At 32.3% G+C, this 26304-nt stretch overlaps 1 protein-coding gene across 5 annotated transcripts in view; it reads left to right on the top strand.

Moving 5' to 3' along the window:
- The window catches only part of Lar (tyrosine-protein phosphatase Lar), a 1580452-nt gene that overhangs the window by 1499731 nt on the left and 54417 nt on the right, over nt 1-26304 (top strand). For all 5 annotated transcript variants that reach the window (XM_076407753.1, XM_076407754.1, XM_076407756.1 and 2 more), the window contains one exon: nt 19576-19770. In XM_076407753.1, the coding sequence (XP_076263868.1) occupies nt 19576-19770 (195 nt within the window). The remainder of the gene's footprint in view (nt 1-19575; nt 19771-26304) is intronic.

Raw genomic sequence — 26304 nt, 5'->3', positions numbered from 1 at the left:
AGGTCGCTATTATAAAATATAAAATTCGAGATGCCTCAAAGTCGCTACATGTTCATATTTGTCTATCTGAAATTAGTATAATTTGTCCCTGTCAAATGATGAAAACAAATGAATCTACGTTATAATATAGTCGGTTCAATAGTTCAATAGAAAATATACATGACAATCTCATAGCTCACCATTTTAAGTAAAATTATTAATTGAAATTAAATGTAAGTGAGATAGTTTGTGAACAGTTTCTATTAAGTATTTGCTCTTAGGGGAAACAAACCAATTCATACCATCCCCTTACACCAAATCTACCCATCTCTTTAATACGAATTCATCACTTGTTATCTAAGCTATCCAGCTTAAACTTCTCATTGTTGTTTTTTTTTTCCTTCTTTTTAAAATTAAATTGCCTTTCATCTGTAACATGATGTTAACCAGAGCCCTTTATGTAATTTTAATTAAATTACTAAATAATGATTGTCGCTCCAGCCGGAAATGACGTCCCGCTTAGGCAAATAGCGCCGCTACAATGTAACCAAGTCCGGTTCAATTTTTCAACACGCCAATTCGACGTAGTCGTAATTGAATAGAAAATGGATTCGGTACTCTACAGGATTGTGCGCCCGCCCCTGTGGACTCGAATAAATTTCGACGGGCACATACATACACGCAGACGACGCCCACTGGTCACGTTCTAATCGAATTATCTTGGTTGGAGATCCGTCGCCCGTTCAACGGTCGAACGAAACGAAAATGGACCTACCGTTTTGTAACGCCACATTATCACTTTTTCTCGGCGTCATAGCGAGATCGGCAAGCTTTAGCGTAATAGAATTAGCGGCGGATTGTGTCGGAATAAATGGATCATTCTTCGTGTAAAACGGTAGAAGTGTCGGGAATTTTATTAAGTATATTACTGTAAAATTTATTATACTTAAAACACCCGTTATTCTATGAAAGGAAGTAAGTCTGCAGACCATCAGCGAGACCAGATGAATGGTAGTGTAATGGGACCAAGTTCAATTTAACTCAATCTGTTGAAGCATAGTTGAGCATCGCATGTTTTACTTTTATACGTTACTGTTGCGGGTAATTTTCTTCCAGATTATAAACAGAAAAAACTGACAAAGTTAAAAGACTTTATTTACACTAAAACTTATTAATTACAAAGACAGGCGGGTATACACGATTAGTAACAACAACCTTCATACTGTCAAAGTGGCACCAACTGTGCGCTCCTTTGACCGATTATTTAAATGTTCTGTGTTAATGGAGTGTATGTTAGGGATTAATTGCGAGAATATTGTTGCTAACAACTACAAGGGGCACATATATTTGTAAGGATGTTACGCTTACTGAGAAACGCACACGCTTGCTGAGAAATAAACTGATTTGAAAAAAGGTCTTTCAGTAACAACTGATGGTGCTTCAAGTGTGGTAGACCTAAAAAAAAAATGGATTCATAAGTTTATTTCAAACAGACGTAGGATATTCAATTATTGAATTTCACTGCATTATTCTTCAACAAACCTTGTGTGAAGAGCGGCTTAACTTCTCTTGATAAAGGAATAGTCAACCTCAATCCGCCACAGGCTTTAAATAAACGAAAGTTTGATGCTTTGTTGGATGAAGTCAACTCGGTGTATAGTAGCTTACTATTCTATGACAATATGCGCTAGTTGAGTCCCGGGAACGTAATTCAATGATTTGTTGATCGCTTGGAAGTAATCAGACTGTTTCTCAAAAATGAGGGAAAAATTGAACAATACCCACAGTGGTTGGATATTATGTGCCTTTTAAAATTGATGTTTTTTACAGACATATGCCAACGATTTAATGAATTGAATGAAAAGCCTCAAGGTACAAATAAAACAATTATAGTCATGGTGGATCTTATGCGCGTTTTGAAGCTAAACTCAATGTTTTCAGAAAAAAATATTATTACGAGAAACCATAATTATTTTCCAAATTTGAAAAAAAATAATGACTTAGAGATAAATGAGTAACCAGCAAAGAAGTTATTGAATAATTTATTTCCATAATTGATTCTGCAATCAAAAAATTTTCAGTGAGATTCAGAGAGAATTATTAGAGACATAGAATTCATTGCCAGACACATTTAACAGTTTGAAGAAGCTGGATCGTGCTATTTTAACCATATTGTCATCTACTTATACCTTCGAGTCATTATTTTCAGAGATGAATAGCATAAAGACTTGCTTAGAAAACATTTGACAATTCAGTACTCATTCTACTAAAAATAACATCGTAAATTCCTAATATAAGTTATTTGTCATCTGATCTACAAGAACAGAAGTTATTATTTGATGGCCTATCTGTGGCTTCTTTCTTAAAAGTTCGCCACCCCTGGTGTATGTTTTAGTTTTTTAAAGGTTCTATGAAGGCTGTCTCTAATTCGACATATGCATCTCATTTTATCCTCTATTGCTCCTCCCTTGTGTACCTTGCACCGTGAAGATGAGAAGGAAAGGTCTATCCAGTGATGATTTTTTCCTATCGGTAAAAAATATACACACAAACACTCCTTGAACTTCGCTTTCCCCACGGGTTTCCAAGATGCCATATGTCCAGATACTTCTCGAAATATATTGGTTTATTGATACCATCGGATGTCTTTCAAGGGTATGAAATGTTAACGTACTCCGAGATAGATAAATAGGTTTAAGTAGGTATTAGGCTAAATTGTGTGTATATAGTAGAATATAAAATATATGTAGTAGATAGGTTAAATAAGGTTTTTGTTTAGTTTTATTTGGTTACAATAACGATTGTTATGTACATATTTTATTTTAAACCATTTTTTGTGTTAAAAATCTAAGTTTGATTTTTTTTGTAAGTTTTAATGTTCAATTTTTTTGTTAAAAATATGTTATTAATATTTTCAAAAGAACAGAGCTGCTGTTCACCGGGACTGTGTGCCATTGACTGGGATAAATAATATTCCGAAGAAGCAATATCTATATTATATGATTTTATTTTATGTCCTATTTTACTATTTCAAGAAAATCCTTAGCAAGATTAGTTTGCCATGCATTTCTTGATATAACCGGCCGTTTTCTTCTAGTATCCGACTCGAACGCATCAGTTGGGTTCAACAACATGCTCCTATAAAGGTTCCGCCAGATTTTGGCAACTCGTAGTATACTACATTCACCATATTTCCACCTTACATACCACACGATATTAGCAAAATGATTCCAGTATCTCCTTATCCCCTTACATTTATCATTAATTGTGTTATGATTATCGTGAGTATCACTTTTCTCCAGACATCATGCGATATAAAAATCGCTTTCTTTTCTTATACTGGAGCAGTTGTCGACATGCATATATATATATATATATATATATATATACCCAATGTATTTCCTTTTTAACCATTCCTAAGGCTGCTAATATATGAAAATTGAACCTCCAACTGAGCAAATGAGCCAAATTGCCATCAAATGTCTCTATTGTCATTATACGTGCTTCAATTGAAGTTACTTTAAAATTAAAATCAAAAAGCGACACTTTCCGCAAATACCGCTTGTTGGACAAAAAGTCATAGCTAAAAGTTTGGCTAGTCATGTTTAATTACTTAAATGTGATCACTGTGTCTGATTTAAAAATATAAAGATGAAGAATTGAATACAAATTTTGCCTTGATATATTAAATTTTCGTTCGAATTTTTTTTTATAATTAATTGAAAAACAAATAAAAACCAATGACAGCCGCTCTTAAAAATAATATGCCTGGTCTCATTGAAGCGAAATAGGCTTTGCCATCGAAGTAATCCATATCATTAAGTAATCATCAGCAATACATATAAAATGAGAAGTTTTGAAGATAAGATTTTTTACGAGATTTATTATTTAAAAGACTAATAATAAATAAAAGTAATTAGGTATTATGTATTATAGATAGTTTCACGTTGAAATACTGTAAGTTCTACTTAACAACTAAAATGAAACTATTTACCCGATTAATTGTACTAATTTATCTCCCTTCGTAGTTTCAAGAACTAACTTAAAGAACTCTAGAAATGGTATAATTTATCTGCAAAGCGAAATAAGAAGGAACACCCGCTTCGGAAGTAAGAACTTTGGAACGTAATTAAAATTTCCCATGCGAAATTATAAACCAACAGTTTCTTTAAAACAAAATAGATCTACTGTGCTGGTCAATAAGTTCTAAAAGAAGAATTTATAGTTGAAAAATTACTATTTTTCGGTATAGTTTCGGTTTTTCGGTTACTTTGAGTACACTTATTCCAACAATCCTCTAATTTATGGGCCCCATTTCTATAGTTGTTTTCTATGAGGACTTCTAATGAAAATAAAGTTCTCGAAAGAACGATGTTATGAGGGGACTAAATCTGGTGTATAAGCTAGATAGTATTTCAAACTACGGTCTCATGGCTGCTTTATACAAATATATATTTCCCGATTAAGTTATTTTTTCGTACATGAATTTCTGAAATGTTCACAAAAACAATAGTCAAGAGTCATAAGACAACATTGTGTTAGTGAATGTTAATAGATGAATCTAAAAGCAATACCCCTTATTAGCCTTAATTGGATTCTTGTTATGGGATGGAAAATTGCGTAAAAAAATCTAATTGCGCTTGAATGCTGTATATGGTGACTTCTTTTTCGATGGCAACCATAAAAAATTGGCTTGAGTTTCAAGGTGCTCGCACTTCGGTTTTTGATGAGCCATGCCTAGGTGCCCCGAAATCGGTGACCACGGAGGATAACACGAGAAAAATCCGCCATCTCGTATTGGCAGACAGCCGATTGAAGATGCGCGAGCTAGCTGAGACAGTAGGCATTTCAAAAGATCGCAGGGGTTGTTCATATCCTGGATGAAATTTTGGGAATGGGAAAGTTGTCGACACGATGGGTGCCGCGTTTGCTTACTCCAGATAACAAGCGCAACCGTTAGACCACTTCAAAGCAGTGCTTAATGCTGTTTAAGTGCAATACGAAAGAGTTTGTGCATGGTTTCGTGACCGTCGATAAAACATAGATCAACTGTTACACGCCAGAGACCAAGGAAAAGTCGAACCAGGGAGTTCACCAGGCGAACGTGCTTCGAAGAAGGCGAGACTGTCATATCGGCTGGAAAGTTGATAGCCACCGTTTTCGAGGATTCACATGGCGTGATTTGCATCGACTACCTAGGGAAGGAAGGGCAATACTGTGACAAGGCTGTACTATGGCGAATTATTGGGCTGATTCGACGCCAAATTCTACCATAACAGCGCAACGGCTCACATCTTCGCATTCTCCATGGCCAAATTGGTCGAATTTGGCAACGAACTGCTGTCCCATCCACCGTATTGTCCAGATTTGGCCCCTTGCAACTTTTTTTTATTTCCGAACCGGGCAAAAATTTGAGTCGAATGAAGAGGTCATCGCCGCCATGGAGGCCCACTTTGCAGACCTCAAGAAAACGTATTTTCCAGATAGGTTAAAGAAGTTAAAGCATCACTGCATACACCGCCTATATCTTAATCTTGCATATACTCCTATATCGCCACGTTTTAAAAATTTTCGTTTTTCTTTTGTAAGTTAAGTACTTATCACCCCCCCCCTTGTATATTACTCAAATTACAAGTAAATTAAACTAAATTAAGGTAAAGTCAATTTACACTTTACAAGTTCCATGTGATTTATTAATATTTATTAATAAATTAATTAGTAAGCATTGATAATAATTAATCGAAGAACTTTGTTTTGGTAGAGTCTATTCTATGACTTTGGGCAAATTCATTTTGAATCTGATTTGCTCAACAATTTGTGCGTGACACATAATCTGATAACAAATTAGATTTCCATATTTTGGCAGCAACACAAAATTGACATGAACAAATTTTGATCTGTTAAACTGAATTTTCTAATCTTTACTCTATTTGTGGATCTGTTTGATTGCCGTTTATAATTTTTCTAGAGAGAAAAATATCTTTTTACCTTATAACATTAATTGTAATGAATTAATTTAGTTAATTAATTGTATATTACTTAATTACGGTTTAATACCGTACATTGATAAATTAATGTATCTTAATACACATTGTTTTCTATTATGTTCAGGGGAAATTCAAATGTGTTCCAAAGCTATTTCGCTTCCAAAACACTACGCGGAATATAGAATATTAACTGACTAATTATATATAATTAATTATGATGAAGTATAACGGTGTGGTATGTCGGCGTAATTTCGTAGTTTTGTTCAACCAAACAATCAACGTCAGCAACAACAGATTGTAAATAAAACGCTACACGAAATGAAACCAGCCAGCATTCGGAATTATGAACAACGTTAACGCACAAGAAACCACTGTATGAAAACATGTAATTAATCCTGCCGACGAAATAAGAAACCGTCCGGAAACTGGCAGCGTTTTAACATAATTAAATTTGTCTACGTGAAACAATCAGCCGACAATGCGTTTACAGCAATGAACCATATGTTTTTTTAATTAATAAGATTATTAAGACATTTTAAAACAGGATGCATGGTAAATTCACGGTTTATAAAAAAAATTGTTTGACTTTTTTACTTTGATGTCATAAAAGAATGGATAGAGAAGGCCTGACACCTAATGTGAAGTTAATTTAGTAAATCTTGAGATATGTCAACTGCAAAAAAACTAGTCTTGTAGAATATAATTTTTTTGGGGTAAATTTTATATGGCTCGGTGAATGGAGGTAAAACGACATGAAACAGTGGTGTTTACATTATATGACCGTTATTTATTGGCTATATAAAAAAAATTGAAAAATACAATTACACAAAACAGATGGCAGCTGTGTTACCTGGAGACGAGGCTTGGGCAGTCGATGGTGGCACATCTAAACCAAACGATGGTTGAGCACGAATGAATCGAAATACCCTTCAATAACATCCCAGATATACCTCTCGAGGTTGCCGCCAGCTATTCGTAATCGGATTCTAGTTGGCGCTGCTGGCACCCCGCCCGTGTTCAACATCTGGGATTATATTTCTGGGTATTTTGTAGACCGTTATTCCAAGATGTAAAATTCGACATGCCTCAAGGCCGTACTCCCCTGCCAGAATTTTACACACAATTACTTCAAGCAACAAAAATACAAAAATGTATGAAAAAATATCAAAAAAAAATTATATACCAAACAAAATGTGCTGCATGAAAAGGGCTTTGAAAAATATGATAAATCGAAACGGTTGTGGTTGGTACGGTTGCGATCTGGTACGGCTGTTGATATCTTCCGGTCCTACAAATACCGTTGATTCATCGTCACTTTGGCACTTGAATGTGGTCCATCGACACCGTTGAGAACAAGCTATTTTTCGGATAGGGCTCCCGTAATCGACGCTGTGGGATTATTCGACAACGTGGTAGCTTATTTTCATCGACGACGAGACGTTAGCAATTCTGGTACCTCGGCGAAGACATGACGAGTCTACGGTGACTGCAATTGGCACCTAGCTTCTGAAGCTGCTCTGTGTTTAACATCTGGGATTATATTTCTGGGTATTTTGTAGACCGTTATTCCACAATGTAAAATTCGACATGCCTCACGGTTGCTAGAATTTAAATTTTGAGAAACCCCTTTACTATTCGCTTTACATTTAACTTTTCTGTCAATTGTGTTTGACTTTGGGCTGAGCCTTCAACTAATAACTCTTGCAGTTTCGCATCTTCAAACTATTTGGGTCTACCAGAACGGTCTTTTTCTTGCACATCAAAATCACTAGTTTTGAATTTTCGATACTACTCCTCACATGTTTTTTAGTTAGAAGTTAGAGCATGCTCATCGTAAGCTTCTACCAGCAAACAATGAGTTTTAGCAGCTTTTTTCAAAGCCTGGTTATGACTTTTCAGTACGCTTGGTAGATGACCAAAATTATCAATGGAAATATAGAATTATAAATCAAAGGTTATGCAAAACGAAACCAAGTACGAAAACATTTACTGTTTCTTGCCGACAAAGTATAAACCGTTAATTAAAGTTGTCTACGTAAACTTACAAGCTGACGATGCGTTTACAACAACAGAACCATATAAAAATGTGTTTTTTCACAGCTTCAAGCAATAACTTTTTTGTTTTATTAGTTCCCAGAGCGGTAAGTGTTTTCCTATGCAAAAATCTCCAACAAAGGCTCCGGTTTTTATGACCCTACTTACTAACGAAACTATTTAGACCCCGGACGGAAATTGTAATTATGAACAAACTCGGGCTCCGGTTTTTCTTGATTAAGACCGTTTAATAAAAGTGCATACGCTGTATCAGCAACCATTCCAACTTCAGCGCACAAGGAGTTCAACAAAAGCTCTTAGACTTGTTCCGTAGCCGGATGCGGATTGTTACGTCGAAAGGTAGTAATCTTGTTTGTTACCGGAACAACAATGGCCGCTATCTGATTCGGGGAAAGAATATTTTCTTCGGTACAATTTTCACTTGTTAGCCGAGGTTTATCGCATCGACGCTTTTAATAGACTCCGGAGTCTAATGGGATATAACAGGAATCAACCAGGTTATCTTCTCTTTTATATTTGTCTTAGATTTACGTAGGAATAGTATATTAAGCAGAATATACATATGTACTTATATTATTTTATTATTACATTAATTAATTTTACCATAATAATACGTTAGATTGTTCAATAAAAGTTCTCCGATTGTATCAGGTCGTCAATTAACCAAGGAAAGCTCTCAGGAATACAAATATCGATTTTTTTAGTGTTGGGAACTATCGACTGTTTCAGTCGCAATTTTTTTTCGACTGATTTTACTACTTTTTACCAGTTCCAGTCGACTGTTTTCACTCGCTATTTTGGGTCCGACTGATTTTGTTACTATTTACGATCGACTGTTTCAATCGTGTACTTTTAGTTACTATTTTTGGTTCTACTAGTTTCATTCGACTGATTTTTAACGTTCTGGCCCGGTCGTCCTAGCCGCGACCTTGACAAAAATGTACCCAATTTATGCTTACATAGATTTCTTGTATTATATGTAGTTTTTGATTTTTTAGGTAGTTTGCTTGTAAATAACAATATATTGTATATTAATAGGAGTTTTATAGCATTTTTGTATGATATTTTTCAAGTTTGTTAATGTAATAGGGTAAAAAACTTAAAATTGGGAATGATAAATAGTAAAATATTTTGACTGTTTTTATGGCAATAATAGGTAATATTTCGATTACTCTCTCGATTTTTGTTAAAAAATATTTTCGTTTTATAATAAATAAAGATTAATTCCGATTACTTTTAAATTGTGTCATGGATTACTGTTTTTCTATGATTAGGTATACATTCCATTTTTATATAATATTTATGGTTATTGTACATCTTTAGTTGTTAGATCTTGTTTTAAGTTCTATTGTATTGTCTATATTTATTATATTAGCTATTATATTATAGCAATCAACACGTTAACATACAGTAAGACATTTGTGGTGTATTATTCCATTCTATAGAAAAATTCCATTCCTATTTACAGATCCACAAAATATTTAAATATAAAAGTAATTTTACTTCGTTTAAAATTAAATTATAAATTGCATATTATGTATAAAAATTATAATAGTATTCAGCAATTATTTTTTTCCTTCTCTGTTTTAAAGACAAGGATTCCTACATCTTCGCCTGACATCACGGATTGAAAAAAAGACTCGAACCGTGCATTTGACTGAAAACAGTAATTACTATTTTCTAGAGTAATTACTGTTTTTTGACTATCACCTGTTTGAACTGTTTTCAATCGATAGTTCCCGACATTAATTTTTTTGCAACAACTAAGGAAAAATATAAGGATAATTTTACAAAAGACCTCAAAAAATATCGTTATTTTCTAAACATATTAAAATTGATGTTTTAGTATATCCTTAAAATTAAGTACTAAAATGCACCAAGCATTTAAAATTAACTGCCAATTTAAAGGCTCATTAAAATAATTAAAAGGTTTTCTTATAATGTTTAATCAATATCTTTGTTTTTTTTTTGATATGATAACATATCGGCTAACAATATATCGATACATCGCTCAAAGAAATACCGGCAAAAAAAATTGAAAATGTTTTTAAAAAATTTTGGATGTCAGACAGTTCAGATGTCAGATATCAAGTCGTTTCATAACTATAGATGGGACTTATATCATCCACCATAACCGAAGACCAAGATTAGGGTAACATTTCTGACACCAATTTTTTCCTATCCTATTGATATAATTTCATATGGTTTGTTTTTATTTTTATCTTCTATATATCATTTTGTACACTTCAATTTTTGTTTCGTTTAATATCCTTTTTTTGTTAATACATCAATTATTTATGGTAAAGTATAAAATCATAGATTTTTGAATTTTGGAATTAATTTCGTTACTTTCATTTCTATTCCCAGATATTTAAATAAAATTACTTGTTCTATCTTTAATTTTTCTATTTTAATATTTATTTCTCCTGGCTCCTCCATCATCATAACTTTCTTTTGCTTTTTAGTTCCTATATTCCCCTACTATTGTGTCATATACGCTTAAGGTTTTCTGAAGGTAGTCTGTCAGTAATTATCAGTAAAAGCTCTTTCAGATATTTCAATTTTTATATCATATATGCTATCTGTGTCTTTTTGATCTGACAATTCTTTATTACTAAATATTATGAACAATGGGTGGGTATAAAACCTAATATAACAACAATAAGAAAGTAAACAATGGATTGTCCTTTAAAAAATGTGTTGAAGAAGCGTTGGACAGAGTACATTTCGATAAAAAAATATATTAAAACTTTTAGTATGGACCTAAAGAACTACGGGAAAATAAAAACTCGATTTATTATAAGAGGCACAAAATTGAAAAACTCCCAAACGGTTCGTATCTCTGCTGCACCGTGCCTAATTTTAATTAGGTTCGTAAGTCCGTTGTTTCGCGATAGTTTTTTCATCCCATCCCGGTCATGCTTTGCATTATTGTAATGCTGTTTCTCGAAAAACAAAAAACCCATTTCAATCTTCACGACCGGAATTAAATTCGAAATGGCTCGGCCGCTCACGCAATTGTTTTAGCTGAAATCTGCTGTTTTATGGGTGACTGGTTTTTTTGAACTTAAAGCGCAATTAAGTTGTAACGCTTTGTTCTACCATTAAGTTTCACAATATATTTATAGTACAGGACATATAAAATATTTAGAAATATTTATTCATTATTACAAGTACCAGATGTGTCGGTAATTATTTTCCGGTTTTTATAACTAGCTAATATGCTGTGTTATGATTGGATACATATATATGGCATTTTATTCTAATTACTAGCAACTCAAAGCTACACAAGTTATATTCTCCCAAACTAACAGCCTTATAAATGTATAGTTTTTTTTAATATCGAATTTTATTCCTGAAAACCTGTATTTGTGGCACGCATTACTTTTCTTGTTTCATCAAAAGAAAAAAGCCACTGAAAGTAATTGTTTGCTGGTAGAAACTTACGGTGAGCATGCTCCAATATAAGAACATATGATGCTTAGTTTTGACGAACTTTTAAAGATGCGTAATTGCAGGAGTTGTTAGATGCTTATGTTATGCTCCAGCTTATGTTAGAATACCTAACATAAGCTGGAGAGTATGGAGAGAAAAGTTGAATGTTAGCCGAGTCACAATTTATAAACGGTTAGAAGAGTTGGAAAAGACGAGGGGATGGGTACCACATGAATTAAATGACACATATATGAAATCGTTTAGGTATCGAATAGTAGTGGGTTCGAAAATCCTAAGCAAAAAAATCACGGTATCTCATCCGCATCCGATTTCTCCAATGAAAGTTGCCGCGGTTAACTGACAACAACCTCAATCCTAAAAAGCTGCCACCAAAAGCAATCATCATGTTGACATATATATTAAATGCCTGTTTCAGACTAACTGACACATCTTCCGGAATGTCTTAAGGTTGCTCGAATAATTATGCTTAAAAAACCTGACAAACCGGCAAACTGGTTCTTACAGGTCTATTTCTCTACTAGCAGCCATATCAAAATTATTTGAGAAACTCCTGTTAAAACGTATTAAACCATTTATTGAAATACCAGATTTCCAGTTTGGATTTCGAAATCACCTCTCGACAATCGACCAAGTACTCTGAGTAATAGCAGTTATTGAAAAGATATTTGAAGAAAATAAATACTGTCGCTCAATATTCCTGGACATCTAACAAGCTTTTAACTGGGTATGGCATTTGACATTAATCTGAATGAGCAAATTGCTACCGTGAAATTACTGTCAACTGCTGGAATCATATCTTTTTGGAAAATTTAGGGTCTTGCATGAAGGGGCATTCTCAATACTTAAATTTATTTCAGCTGGAGTTCCACAGAATAGTATCTTGGGACCACTTCTATATCTGTTCTATGCTGCTGATATCCCAATAATAAAAGAAACAGTACTTGGACATTTACCGACGACACAGTTATCATGTAAAGATGTATCTCTGTCTAAGGCTGTATAAAAAGTATAAGTGGCGATCAATAAGATCTACAAACGGACTAGAGACTGGAAAATACAGCTTAATAGCTCCAAATCTGTCCATGTTAATTTTTCGTTGCAGCGAAATTACAAAAACCTAATTATGTCACTTGATCTCAGATGTCCTATTCTTCAAACAGAATCAACCTATTTGTATTGAGGAACACATATGGGGTTGTACAAAAATATCAAACTAACTGGTAATCTAGTGCACCCAAAACAAAGTTCTAGTATTAATTACCAATGTTTATCGCTACGTAACCAACGAAGAGCTGCACGATAACCTCGATATCAAATGGATACACGAAGTTATCCAAAATTTTGCCTTAAAACATGAAATAAGGTTGCTAAATCACAGCAACGTGGAGGCAATACAGCTACTGCGCAACACGCAAGAAATCAGAAAATTCAAACCACATGTTTAGAGTATAAGTGTATTCTTAACTTTAACTTAAGTAGATTGGTTTTATTTTAATTTGGGAAATACATATTGATGTATTAATTCCGTACTAGCCTTGCTTGTGTATTAATTCACGTATAACAAAGCAGTAGTAATAAATTAATTTGTAAATTAAGTTTGTACTAAGCATATCTAATGTAAGACGTAATTAATTTTTAAAAAATCGGATTATCTCCGATAGATAACGCTGTTCAAACCACAAGCACTTAAGTATCACTAACATAAAGTAGTTAACATAATTAAGAGTTTGCGGTTATTATCAATCTGTATATTACCAAAATAGTGTAGCCAAAATACACGACGAAAAACCATACATTAGTTACACCATTATTCTGACCATGAACATAGTTCTATATCTCAATGGAAATTAAACGTAAAATAATGCGGCAATAAAATAGCCTGGAAATAATTTTGTCATTATTCGTTTCATGCGGATACGGAGCAGTATGCACTCAACTTCATTACTATATTTCCTGGGGCCTCCGCCAACCGTACACATGCTTTGTCCTTAATTGGCCAATTAATAGCGAGACGAAAGTTTAATCTTAGAAAGCGCCCGAGGCCCATTAAAATAAAGTATTGACCATTCGCCCATGCAACTTAAAACGTCCAAGAGACGGTCCTCATTATTAATGGATTCGCTATGAACATTATGATCCCATTGAATCGTTTCGATAATTTGAAAGAAAAATATTATCGGATCACTTGAATGTTATGTAAAGAAATTTTCTTAGTGAGTTTTAATAAAGAGTGTTTTTAGCGAAGCCTGTAATTCATTTATATTTTATTTTAGTAATTTGTTCATTGGTTGTTAATTTTACCTGCCTGGGACAAAAATATAATCTATCAGAATTACTTTAAAATAAACTGTCTTCAATAATGGAGAACACCTCGATGATATATTAAATTAGAAACATCATGTTAGCAAAAAGCCGAGCAGATACAACTAAGCATTAATTAACTGTAATGATTAGTTAGAAAATACTCCCAACTTGACCTAAGACTCCAGCAGTAGTAAGCACTACCAAAACAAAGTTATTCAATCAATTCCCAATGATTATCGCTACACAACCAAAGCAAAAATGCACGATGACGTCGAAATCAAATAGACCCGCGAAATTATCCAATATTTCGCCGTAAAAAACTACAATACAACTAATGGACACCGCACGGGAAATTAGAAGTTTGAATATCCACAAGCCACACGACTTATATAAAATGTATAATCTTTACTATTAACTTTTATCTTAAATTCTTTTAAATTAATTTTAATTTGGGAAATATATAGTGATTTATTTATCAAACACTGGCTTGTGAATTACTAATGAAATGTAATAATATATTAATGTGTAACTAAGATTGTACTAAGTCATTCTATTAAAATAAGTTATATTAAAAATATTAATGAAGAAATATAATTAGCATAAACTATTTTATCTATATAAGTTTATAGAGAAGACAAAATAATACTATATATTTCTATTGATTGTAAACTGATTTTGAACGATTCTTTGAGAGAGGCCAGCGTAGTTCTGATTGTGAGTTAGGTTATTATCACAAACGGAAATAGTTAAAAAGGTGTTCAATTACATTTAGTTCTTAGCTGCACTCCCATTGTTCTCTGTGTGTGACAAGAGCGAAAGTCTACATGCTCTTTTCGCCCGACATGTGTTTCATATTCTCCCAAATATCTTCCATTTGTAATCAATGGTAATTCTGATTTAAGTTGCTGACTTTCCTTCCCACCTGTTTGCATGTCGAAATTAATACTCACATTCTTCATATAATTATTTATAACGTCCCAACAGCTTTTTCGGTATTTTGTTGGGAAATAATTCGAAATCCCAACGTAATGAAATGTATACAAAAATGTTCATAATAATAATTTAATAGAATGATATTTGCATATAAAGAAAATAAATATCAACAAAAGTACAAAAATCAAGTTTTTTAATGGCATGAAGTCAGCAAGACCTTAGATTTTATTCAAGGTATGTATTTTGCTAGGTACGTGTTGCACTCGGATTCATCCTCTTCAGTGAAACACTTGATATAAGACATTTTTCATTTTGAACCGAATCCTAATTACATTACGGCTTTATTGGAAAAGATCTTATAGGTTGCAGCAATTTTAATAATCACTGGCAATAGGATTTATTAATAAACACTCGCACGAAACAAACAAATAGGCCACCAACCTTAATGTGTTTTTAACAAATGATAGATAACACGAAAAAAATACACTTTCGTCCCATAGAGCTTGTTTATTTTATTTTCTTAAGATGTATGTTGCCAGTTTAGTGACAATTTACCACAAACATATTTAAAAGATTCATGCAAAAAGATATACAAAAACAACCTGAATAATACAATAACAATATCATTACTCTATAACCCACACCGTTAAAATATGATACTATTTACAGTAATAAATGTAACTAACAAATCAAATGAAATGTTCCCAGAGTTTCTCTTATATATCAAACTTGTGGTACCTCTATTGATATTAACCTCGCTATAAATTATTGGTACAAAAATTATTACTTTTTCTCCTTGACTGTATTAGCGGTAGAAACACACAATAATTACAACTGCCAAGAAATTGGTTATAGAGCAATTTAAAGAAATATATTGCGACTCGTGTATTTCAATATCTATCGACATTTAAATATGCTATTTCCCTCTATTTTCCACTGAATTTCTATTCTATAATGTGTAGTATTTCACTGATTTGCAGTGGACATCAACTACTACAAATACATTATAGGTGTGCGTGACGTCAGCTGTCAATTGCGAAAGATAGAAAAGTTACAAACTTAATTTATTTAAAAATTAATTTTCTGTCAAACAAATCAAAGATTTTTGAGTGATAAATGGTGTAACTAACTAACCCGACTTTGTTTCATGTATTTCGATTAACATTGCAATATACGGATCTCCGTTTACTTCTCCACTAAAAGAGTAAAATAAATTATTAGTACAATTAAAGCAATATAGAGCAAAACTAATTTAATTTTATTATTCATATATCAAAGGAAATAACGAAAATATAACTCCGAGAGCCGTTCTGCGCCGAAATTAGATTCGGTGGTGAGAGCTGACGAAACTAAAAGTGGATCGTATTTTCAGTTGATTTGTTACGATCGTCTTGGCAGCCATTACGGTACACGGTAAATTGGGCGCGACAGCATCCGGAAATAGAAAGAGTGTAAAATGGCATTGTCGAAGGAAATCCCCTCCCGATGGATGAACACTTCAGTTGCACCGAGAGTCATTACATAACTGCAACTGTCATGGACAGAGTAGATATAGACAGGCGATATAATGCTGCAGATAGAACAAGCGTTTCTGCATTTTCAGTCTTTGTTGACGTCAATTTCACCAATTCATAACATAATGACTCTAAACATATTCCAAGTACTTCGTTCTATAATATTCAATTTTCATGGTGGTTTTATGATAGTTACTATAGCTTCAAAATTTAACAATGGCAATTCACTGTCAATAAAACGTTTATAAATTAAGATAAGACATTCATAAAAAAAATTATTCATTAAAATCGGTAAAAATATATAATAAAATCAGTCAAAATCAGCAAAATGTATTTATAGGTTTTAATTTTTGTCTAGGGATAAAAAGCACGCATTTTCTTTACTTTACCGGAAGGTATATACAGTTGTGAAAGAAAAACTCGACATATGTGAAACTTTCATCCCAACATAGATTAACAAAATTAGAGAATAACAACAATCGTCTGTTACTTTTTTCTTACAAGATATTTAGATTTTCAAAATCACTCAATCATCACAATATTGATTTAATTTGATGTCTGATGAAGAAAAAGCAAAAAAAAGCTCTTGCTTAAGGACTGTTATTAATTGATATATTTCTGAAGACATAGTATATCATTGTAGCAAAGGTTGTTAAGATTTTAAAGCTAAAGTCAAATATCAATTTCAAAATTGCTTTATGCATATATTCTCTGTTTTAATATACAAACATGTTTTACTTCATTTATTATTTCATACTTATGTTTATAACATACTCGTAAAAGTAAAGAAAGACCATATTTGATGCTCTAAAGTTGTTACAGTTCTGAAAATAATCTTACTTGTTACACTATTTTATTTATTATTGAGACATAATTGAGATTAGATTTAATTAAATGCAATTTAAAAAATATTAGTGAGTGTTAGTTCTTGACACAATTTGCATATATTTTAATATGTTTTAATATACAGACTTATTATTTTAATAGATATTATATATTATATTATATTATATATATATATATATATATATATATATATATATATATATATATATATATATATATATGTAACATATAGAAAGGAACATAATTAATTTAAAACAGTGTGGCCTAATTTCGGCCACAGAACGATCACTAGTCTAAATAAAAGCTGACAACATAAACACATACCATCAGCTCAATACAAACATTTGAAATATTTTAATCATACGAGTACTAGAATTGGAAGCAAGAATAACGTAGCTTTCTCCGGACGGCTTATAATTTTAACTTTTAAAATTATTTGTGAGTATTGAGAATTCATTGGTTTCTCAATTCGCCTTTGATGATCTTTGATCATCTAAAGTACAATGTTTTTACACAAATTTCCATGGTTTTCAGATTTTAGAGAGGTTTTCTAAACTTTGGTATTCTCAAATTCTAATAGTCAGTGGTTGATCAACTGAGCCACTAAAGTGCGCTTTGGCCAGCCTTGTCCCCTAAACTTATATTCCAGTTCACTAGGTTAAGAAATATTTGCGAAAGTTAAGAATTTCGAAATTAAAAATTCCCAAATTCCAATAGTTCACAGCTAGGGACACTTTCACCTTTTGTGACCGTATACCTTGAACCGTGATGCTTAAATTAAAATTTCAGTAAACTAGGGGTAGTAGGTGCTTCTTCAGCTTCAGAATGTCCAAATTGCAGGAATCACCAGACTAGGGGTATTTTCAAAGCTTCGATCTTCTTCCCACGGTAAATCTTGAACTGAGAACTCCTGCAAGTACAGTAAAATATATTTCGAGGCTGCTTTGATTAACTGCTGAACTACTGATGATTCGACACGTCAACCTGTGTCCTTTTCTTGTTAATTAAAGGATAAAGAAATCCAAAGAGAACTGTTATGATCGCTCTGGAGTAGTCCCACTGTCATCAGTTTTAATTTTTGTAGGAATAGAAACATATATGTATGTATATATATATATATATATATATATATATATATATATATATATATATATATATATATATATATATATATTTATATTTGAATATATATGATCAACCATATTTGTACCACATAGTGATGGAGGTATGTTATGTGTAGTCTCTATTATCTCTTGCTCCGTATATAAATTCGTTTCACTTTTTTCCATCTTTGTCTTCTTAGTTCGAAAGAGGTTTTACGTGCCCGTTTTTAAATGTTCTCAAAACATCAACTCTTCAATTCTTTATTTTTTATCTAATCATGAAATTCTCCATATAATTCCTGAACGTATTTGATCAATCTCTTCATTTTCTATCCCTTTTTAATCTTGCATAGGCCTACAGTTACATGAATATATGTTTCTATATATATTTTGTTTTGTGAAAACATGTACCACCATGATATCAGAATCGAACCAGATAATAATAATTTATACCGAACATATTACCGATAGAATAGTGAAATCACTGATTTTTGTTCCATTTTTCTTCGATTGTGATTCAGTCATGTTTTGATCCATTAAACTGTCAATTATCCTAGTAGTTTTATTTAAACATACAACATGGCCACATATAATATCTGCGCATAATATTTTGATGCTTGTTCATTAAATTAGCGGATATGAAATGTAAATTTTCCACAACAGAATTTCAGCATTTCTAGATATAAAAATCAAATTGAAAAATGAGCATGATTTTCCTCAATACACTAAAGCTCTAAAATTGTCAAATTAAATTTAACTTAACCATAAAGTTTTGTTACGTTTATTATTAAAATAACTTAATTAAAACTAATTTTTAGTTCTACTATTATACGCTAAGAGATGGTGCCCCACGAACTTATTGAACTACCCATAAGATGGCAGTGTTATGAGTTCTCATCAAATGCTGAGCGATGTAATATGCATTAATCTATATATTTTAAAATGATGAACTCATTATACATGAAACTTTCGAAGAAATATACTCCAAAAATTAATTATCGTTTGTAGGAACCGTCAAAGTAGTAGCAACTTTTGACATTTATTAAATTGACAATAACCGTATTTAACATTTTTGAAGTATGGCAGTAGGGGCTTCGTTAGTGAAATTTATGCAAATTGCTATTCGTTCCTTAAAACGAGAAAGGGTTCGGAATGTAAAAGGGAAAATATGTCGACATTTGCATTTATTATTGTAGCGAGATTATTTGAAAAAAAAAAACAAAATAATGCGCATTTTGATATCATTCCCCAAAATTGCTTTGTCCCAATGCAAACTCGTCCTTTTTTTAATCAGAATTTTTCAAATGTATTCTTTGTTCGTTTTGCACCAATTTTCTTAATTACGGTGTTACATATTATAATGTTTAATTAACTTATAATATTTTTCTTCTTTTTCAGTTGACAAATTACCGCCAGGATTTCCCCAAATTACCGAATCTCCACAAAACAACAAAGTAGTCGAAATTGGTCATAATACATTGCTCAAGTGTGGTGCTACTGGTGATCCACAACCAAAGATTACATGGCTGAAGAACATGATGCCACTCAACATGAGCTTGAATCCACGATATTCGATTCGTGATGAACAACCAGGTACGTTATTATTATCTTTACGTAAGATTAAATTCTAAACTTACCATACATATTTCCATTTAACTATTTAACAAAGCTAGAAACTGAAACCAACTGCACATATATGACGCATATATAACGCATCGTTATAAGTTCCTTAAAAAGTTTGACGGATTTCAATAAGAACTTTTTTCAAATCAAACAACGAAAGTATCGTGGAAGATGCAATTTGGGCTTTTCATGACTAGCACCTGTATACACTTAATAAAAAACTGAAAACTAATAAGTGTTAACAAACAATTACTAATAACATTATCTAGAGAAATATTGACAACAACAAAAAGCAACTGATTGTGAACAACATTATTTTATTAAATATCCCAAGACGAATTGTAACAAGGAAGGATGTTGGATATTTTCGTCACAACAAACATATTATTGAAAATTATTTATAGTTTTTAAAATGTTATATATTAAGATTTTTCTACACCATTTAATGTATTTGTAATGTGTAATCTATGTAAGATTAATATTTTAGTTGTTTGTCGAACAAATGCTTGTCGCTCGTTGCTCCTCAATAAGACATAATGATCTTGCATTATCGATTTTTCGATAGCATCAATGTTGTCTGTTCTCTGTTGCATCAATATTAAATTATGTATGACCATTCTTTTGGGAACTGACAAAGAATGCAGAATAAAATAAAGAAAATTATGCTTAAAAATGTAAACATTTTCATTCGAAACAAATTGCTTTCGATAAAATTTAGTATTGAATAAGACTATAAATATAAATAATGCCCCTCGTAATTTTCTATTAAAAATCAGCACAATTAAGATACAAAAAAGTATTACACTAATATTATATTTAATAAGACGTAGAACGCTTAACTGATGTGAGAACAAATTACTACATAAAAAAATGAAATAATATATCCTAATTAGATATACTCCGTAAGAAAATAAATACTTTTTTCAGTTAAATTAAAACTTTGGATATAAACAAATTTTAATAAAGCCTAGAAGTCTTGTAATTTCATTCTTGTAATTTGCTGAAAGCTTTGCTCGAAATGAAGTAACAAAATACTCTCTAGAGCTATTAAACGGCATAATCATAATTTCGCGAAATTACGAGGAAAACAACGTTTATTTTAATTGCGTTCTTGTTTTCATTTCCGTTGGCATCGTATTTTTTTTCATGTTCTGTCATATACGTTCGTTGTTGTGAAATGAATCGAATCCTAATCCCGTTACAATTAAAAAATTTGTGATTTCTACATTATGTTTTTTATAATTTGTCATTGAAAGATTGACGTCGGAATTTTTTAAACATTAAACATTTTTCTTCAACTAAATTTATGAATTATAGGTTTTTGTCGTCAGACAGTCGATCATATAAACAAGTATAATAGGTGAATTTAAAATAAAATTAAAAAAAACATCCTTATAACATTAACCAAGTACTTCATTACATCCTCAAAAGATGGAATATGCTGAACGATATTATTGGTTTCAAAATTGTGGATGTATTTATAGTGAGAATTTCTCAAGAATTATCTTTCAAATAACATAAAGCCCGCCCCCAAGCTTAATTCAGTTCTTAGCCTAACAAGACACTTGATTTGGAAATACCGAAAAAAATGAGGAAGTTTGGATAGAGTTATTAAAAAAGATCGCCACTGCCTTCTTTCATCCTTCTGACACTGAATTCTGAAACTGAATCCACTCACAAGTTTTCTTACTGTAGTTACCCTTACCCTTACGTTATCCTTACCATCCCTTTTTAAACATGTATGCTTCAGCATTATGCAAGTGAATGACGTTTTCCCACAAAATGCACATTTTCTAAAAAGAAGTCGATATTTCTGTAAAAAAATATGATGGTGAGAATGGATGGCTCATATACAATAGTTGTTCGTTTGTACAATTCTCCTATCCTCATATCCTCCTATAGGTCTTTTATTTAAGCGATTTTTTGATGACTAGTCAAATTAGGATGACTAGTCCAAGTGACTAGTAAATTGGACAAAAAATGTGTTACGTCTATTTGTTATTGAGGAATACATATTAATGTATTTTCTAGCAGTCGTCTAGCTTGTGAATTAACCCAAGTACAAATGAAATGTAATTAATTAATTTATAATTAAGATTGTACTAAGCGTATCTAATAAAGATGTTATAAAAAATATATTTGTTGTTCTTAAACTTTTTTTCAAGGTATTTAAACTAGTGATGTAACGAATACTTTGTGAATATCTGCGCCTGAGAAATTATACAAATTGTTACAAAATTAGCTAGCCAGAAAAGTCTTACATTTCTACAGCTGCTTAAATCATCGCTGCTTTCAATTTAATCTGCTCTTTTTTAATTATAATCATGTTTTTATGGGAAATTATAAAATCAAACAATAAATTATAATAATACAACTACAAGTTATAATAGTACAACTACAAGTGTTTTTCTGATAAACTAATCAACAAACTTCGACAGAGGAATCTTAGACTATAATCCAACACTATGAAAAGTTCGCTCATTCGGGACATTCATCGGTGATCTGTCTAATTTACATTATAGGAAGCCTAGGTATAGAAAGAAGTCCGCCATAGATAGGAAATCAAAGGTAAATGGCATAAATTTTGCTGAACTCTCGCATTTACATTGGCATCCAAGTACAAGCAAAATCATTTTAAGGGGGGTTTAGTTTTGAAATTATAGAATTTTAAAAATTGACCTTATCGGCGACAGAGATTTTTTTTATTGGAGCAATTTATAACTAAATAATTATTTTAATTTTTTTCTTATCTTTAATGGAACTAATATTTCAAACCAAAATGTTAATAACTTCAAACATTTCAATTAAATGTGTAACTACAAAATGAAGCTTAATGATAATTAATGAAGGATCTAAATTATATTAGGAGATAAATCAATTAGAATATGTACACGTCGTATTGGTGCTAGACGCTTCCTAAAGTCAGTTAATTAATTTGAAGATATGTTAATACATTAATTATACTTCGATAGCACTGATTATATAATATTTCCCTACCTATTCATATAGTTATAAGATTATTTCGTGCCTAAATAGAAAATAAAATGTATTATTTTGAACATAAATATATCCTGAAGGTAATATCGAATATAAAACATAATTTTACTATATTTACATATTATTTTCTCGTATTAATAATGATTGACAATGAAATGCGATTAATAAGCGTCCTATTGCCTATACGATTATATAAATAGGCGAATTCTGAAACAACTTTTTATTATTGCTTCGAAAATGATATTGAACGCTACAGAATCAATCGCCGTTTCAATATATACAAGATACCACTGAATATATAGTTATATAATGAACCAGTATTAACTACAAGAGTAAAATTGTAAAAAGTTTAAAATATTTAATGATCATTATTAAGAATATGTTCTATAAGTATCAAGTTTCATATTAGTTTAAGATAACTGATGACATAGCAACGTTACTTGTATGTTATTTTTTTGTCATTTTTTACTTAAAGTAAGTGACCTTAGCCAGCATCAAAACTGTGTCCCGCTCGATGTAACATATTCAGTTTAATACGAAGAATTCAGTTCAACTCTTGTAATGAGAAGTAGACAGAGAAAAACTTGAATATGGACCCAAACGTTCACTCAAGATTATAAGTTCTTCTAAAAACCCAACGAAAATTAATATCTAATAATATATACAAGGGCTAGACAATATAATATGGAGACTATATAATATAGGACCGAATCTTGTTGTATGTTGGCAACGCTGTTGAAACGATGTACATTAAGAGGATTGGGAATAACATACTACCGCTTCAAAAGTAACATCAGAACTCAACATTCACTTGGGTAGTAGTTCCGACAAAAACAATGCGGCAGGTGTTTCACAAAGCTAACATTCATGGAAGGGCTGTGATTGAGTACCGTTTATAATGGAAGCCAACGCTAAACTCCGAAAGAAGTGGCCATAAAACAATCATAAAACCTGAACACTCCACGACTGGAAGAATGTAGTTTGGTCTAATTATTTATCATTTACATTGTTTCCTACTAACAACCGACTTTATGTAAGGAGACTCCAAAGCCTACGATTCGGACCTGCTGCTTCCTACAATCGAGCATGGATGACATTCGTAATGATTTGGGTGGCACTATTGTGAAATTCAACTAGTCATCCTGTTCACATCGCTGGTCTAATGAATGCGAATGAATATCTCGACATCCTCAATGGTGAAGACTATATATTACTGTCAAAATCTGCTATATTCCAAAATGATAATGCGATCGTATGGGTACAGGCCAAAGTGGTTCAATTTTGGTTTGGTGGATCACAATATTATCAAACAACATCTCTGGTCAGCACAATCGTCAGACCACAGTAATAGGGAGTTTTAAAGCCAACATCATTAAAGCAATTGGTGGGTGTTTTGGTACAAGAATGGAAAATATTCCGTTGGAAACTATTCATATACCCTAGGAATCTATTCTGTAAATAATTGCAGCTGTTTTAATAACAAACGATGACAACCTCACAGCAATAAATAAATAGTGTATATGTCAGGCTTCAAACACCACTAATATCCCAACATATGCTGACGACACGATGATTTTATCATCTCACGAGGATCCAATATTACCTACAAGGAACCCCCGACTTCATCTCAACAAAATTCATTCCGGGTTGAAAACATGACGTATCAAGGTGAAGGTGATAAAATGTACTAACATTTTGTTGACCCTGCGTAGAAGAACTTGTGCTCCAATAAACCCAATCTGGGAATGTATCTGGATCGACTCTTAAATTGGAAGAAACAGGTACTAATAACGCGTAAACAAATTGAACTTAATATAGATTGAACTTAATTAGACTGAACCAAATATATTGGCTCATAGGGTGTAAATCCAAATTATCTTTAGATAATAAGATATTGTTTTATAAGTCAATTTAAGCAGACGTTCAAGTATTAATTAAAACAAAGTATCCCTTGCTCACAATGTACATTGTTATGCTCACCAATTAAATTTAATTATATCTAAAGCTCCTTCCACAAATAAACAAGTACGTGTATTTTTTGGCAACACATTATTATTCAAGTTACAAATGACATTATTAGTGAAGCATCATAATTTGATCACCGAATGTCTGCTTTAGAGGTGTGTGATGTTATAATAAATTGTACATCTGGTCGTTTTCAAGAGCATCTAATAGTTACGTCACTTTTCCTTTCGGGATACTTTGAAGAGTATTGCGGTAAATTTCGTGAGGATAAACTCACTTCCGTATGTTCATTTTATCCCATACTTCATAAAAAAACGATTACGAACTCAACTGTCAGTTGTTTATTCAAGAAATGATTGCAGAACATTAAATGGCCAGAGGCCGAAAGGTGTTTGTCAACACTAAAGCGCATAAAAACGTTTTTCAGAAATTAAATGGCCGAATATCGTTTGACAACTCTTTCCATGCTATCTATTGAAAAACAGTTTATCTCCGAAATCAATTTTAATGACAAAGTGATTACCAAATTTGCGAACCGAAACGAACGTAGGATGAACCTAATTTATGAAAAAACAGGCAAGTCGTTTTTGCAAAAATTGCACCTTAAATTTTTTTATCAGAAGCCTGTATATGATCTGATCCCCTGTATATAACAAATCAATTGAAAAGTCCCCGGCCTGACACAGATAGCCCTACTAAAATTAAATCCATATGTTTTTTAGTTAGCCATAACCCTGAAAAGTTTGTGAATTGTAGCATTTTGAGTAAAGCAACTTTTGTTATGGTAAAAAAAATGGATAAAAATGAATTTTGCGTGTTGAGAGACCATCATTGGCGACTATTATATAGCGTCATTGGGCCGTTTGAAAGACAAAATCGCCGAAAAACGGCCACATTTGAAGACAATGTACCATGTCAAAAATCCATGAAGTGGGCTTCGAATTGCTTCCTCATCCACCGTATTCTCCAGATTCGACCCACAGCGACTATTTCTTGTTCTCAGATCTCAAAAGAATATTCGCTGGGATGAAATTTTTGTCGAATGAAGAGGTGATCGCCGAAACTGAGGCTTATTTTGAAGCAAAGGACAAATCGTACTACAAAAATAATATCGAAAAGTTGGAGCATCACACTTGAGGAGAACTATGTTGAATAAAAAAAACTAATTTTGCAAAAAAAAATGTGTTTTACTATGGTAGGCCGGGGACTTTTCAATTGACAGTTATGTAGATTTATTTGATGAAAAACCATTTCAGTTATTTTCTAAACGTTACGTTAAAAGGTCGCACTGACTGAAAAAAAAACCAACTTGTTCGCCGACAAGCAGTCTTTTACTTGTTTCAACAAAGTCTAAGTGCACTCAGGCTGTTTGTCGAACGGCCGCACACGTGTAAGAAGTTGACGCCGCGCACTTAAACGGTCCTACGAAGACACTCCATCCAGCCGGGAAGGTGGTCGGTGTCGGATGGCGTGTTCTCTCCCGTGCGGGATCGTCTTTCAGGCGTGCCCGGGTCGCTTTTCCCGACGCCTAAATTAAATTTG

This window comes from Rhynchophorus ferrugineus, unplaced genomic scaffold (genome assembly GCF_030347505.1).
Source record: "Rhynchophorus ferrugineus isolate W39M unplaced genomic scaffold, kcgeb_rfMv2 rfM6, whole genome shotgun sequence".
Taxonomy (NCBI): Eukaryota; Metazoa; Arthropoda; class Insecta; order Coleoptera; family Curculionidae; genus Rhynchophorus; species Rhynchophorus ferrugineus.
This window is presented reverse-complemented; position numbering and strand designations above follow the sequence as displayed.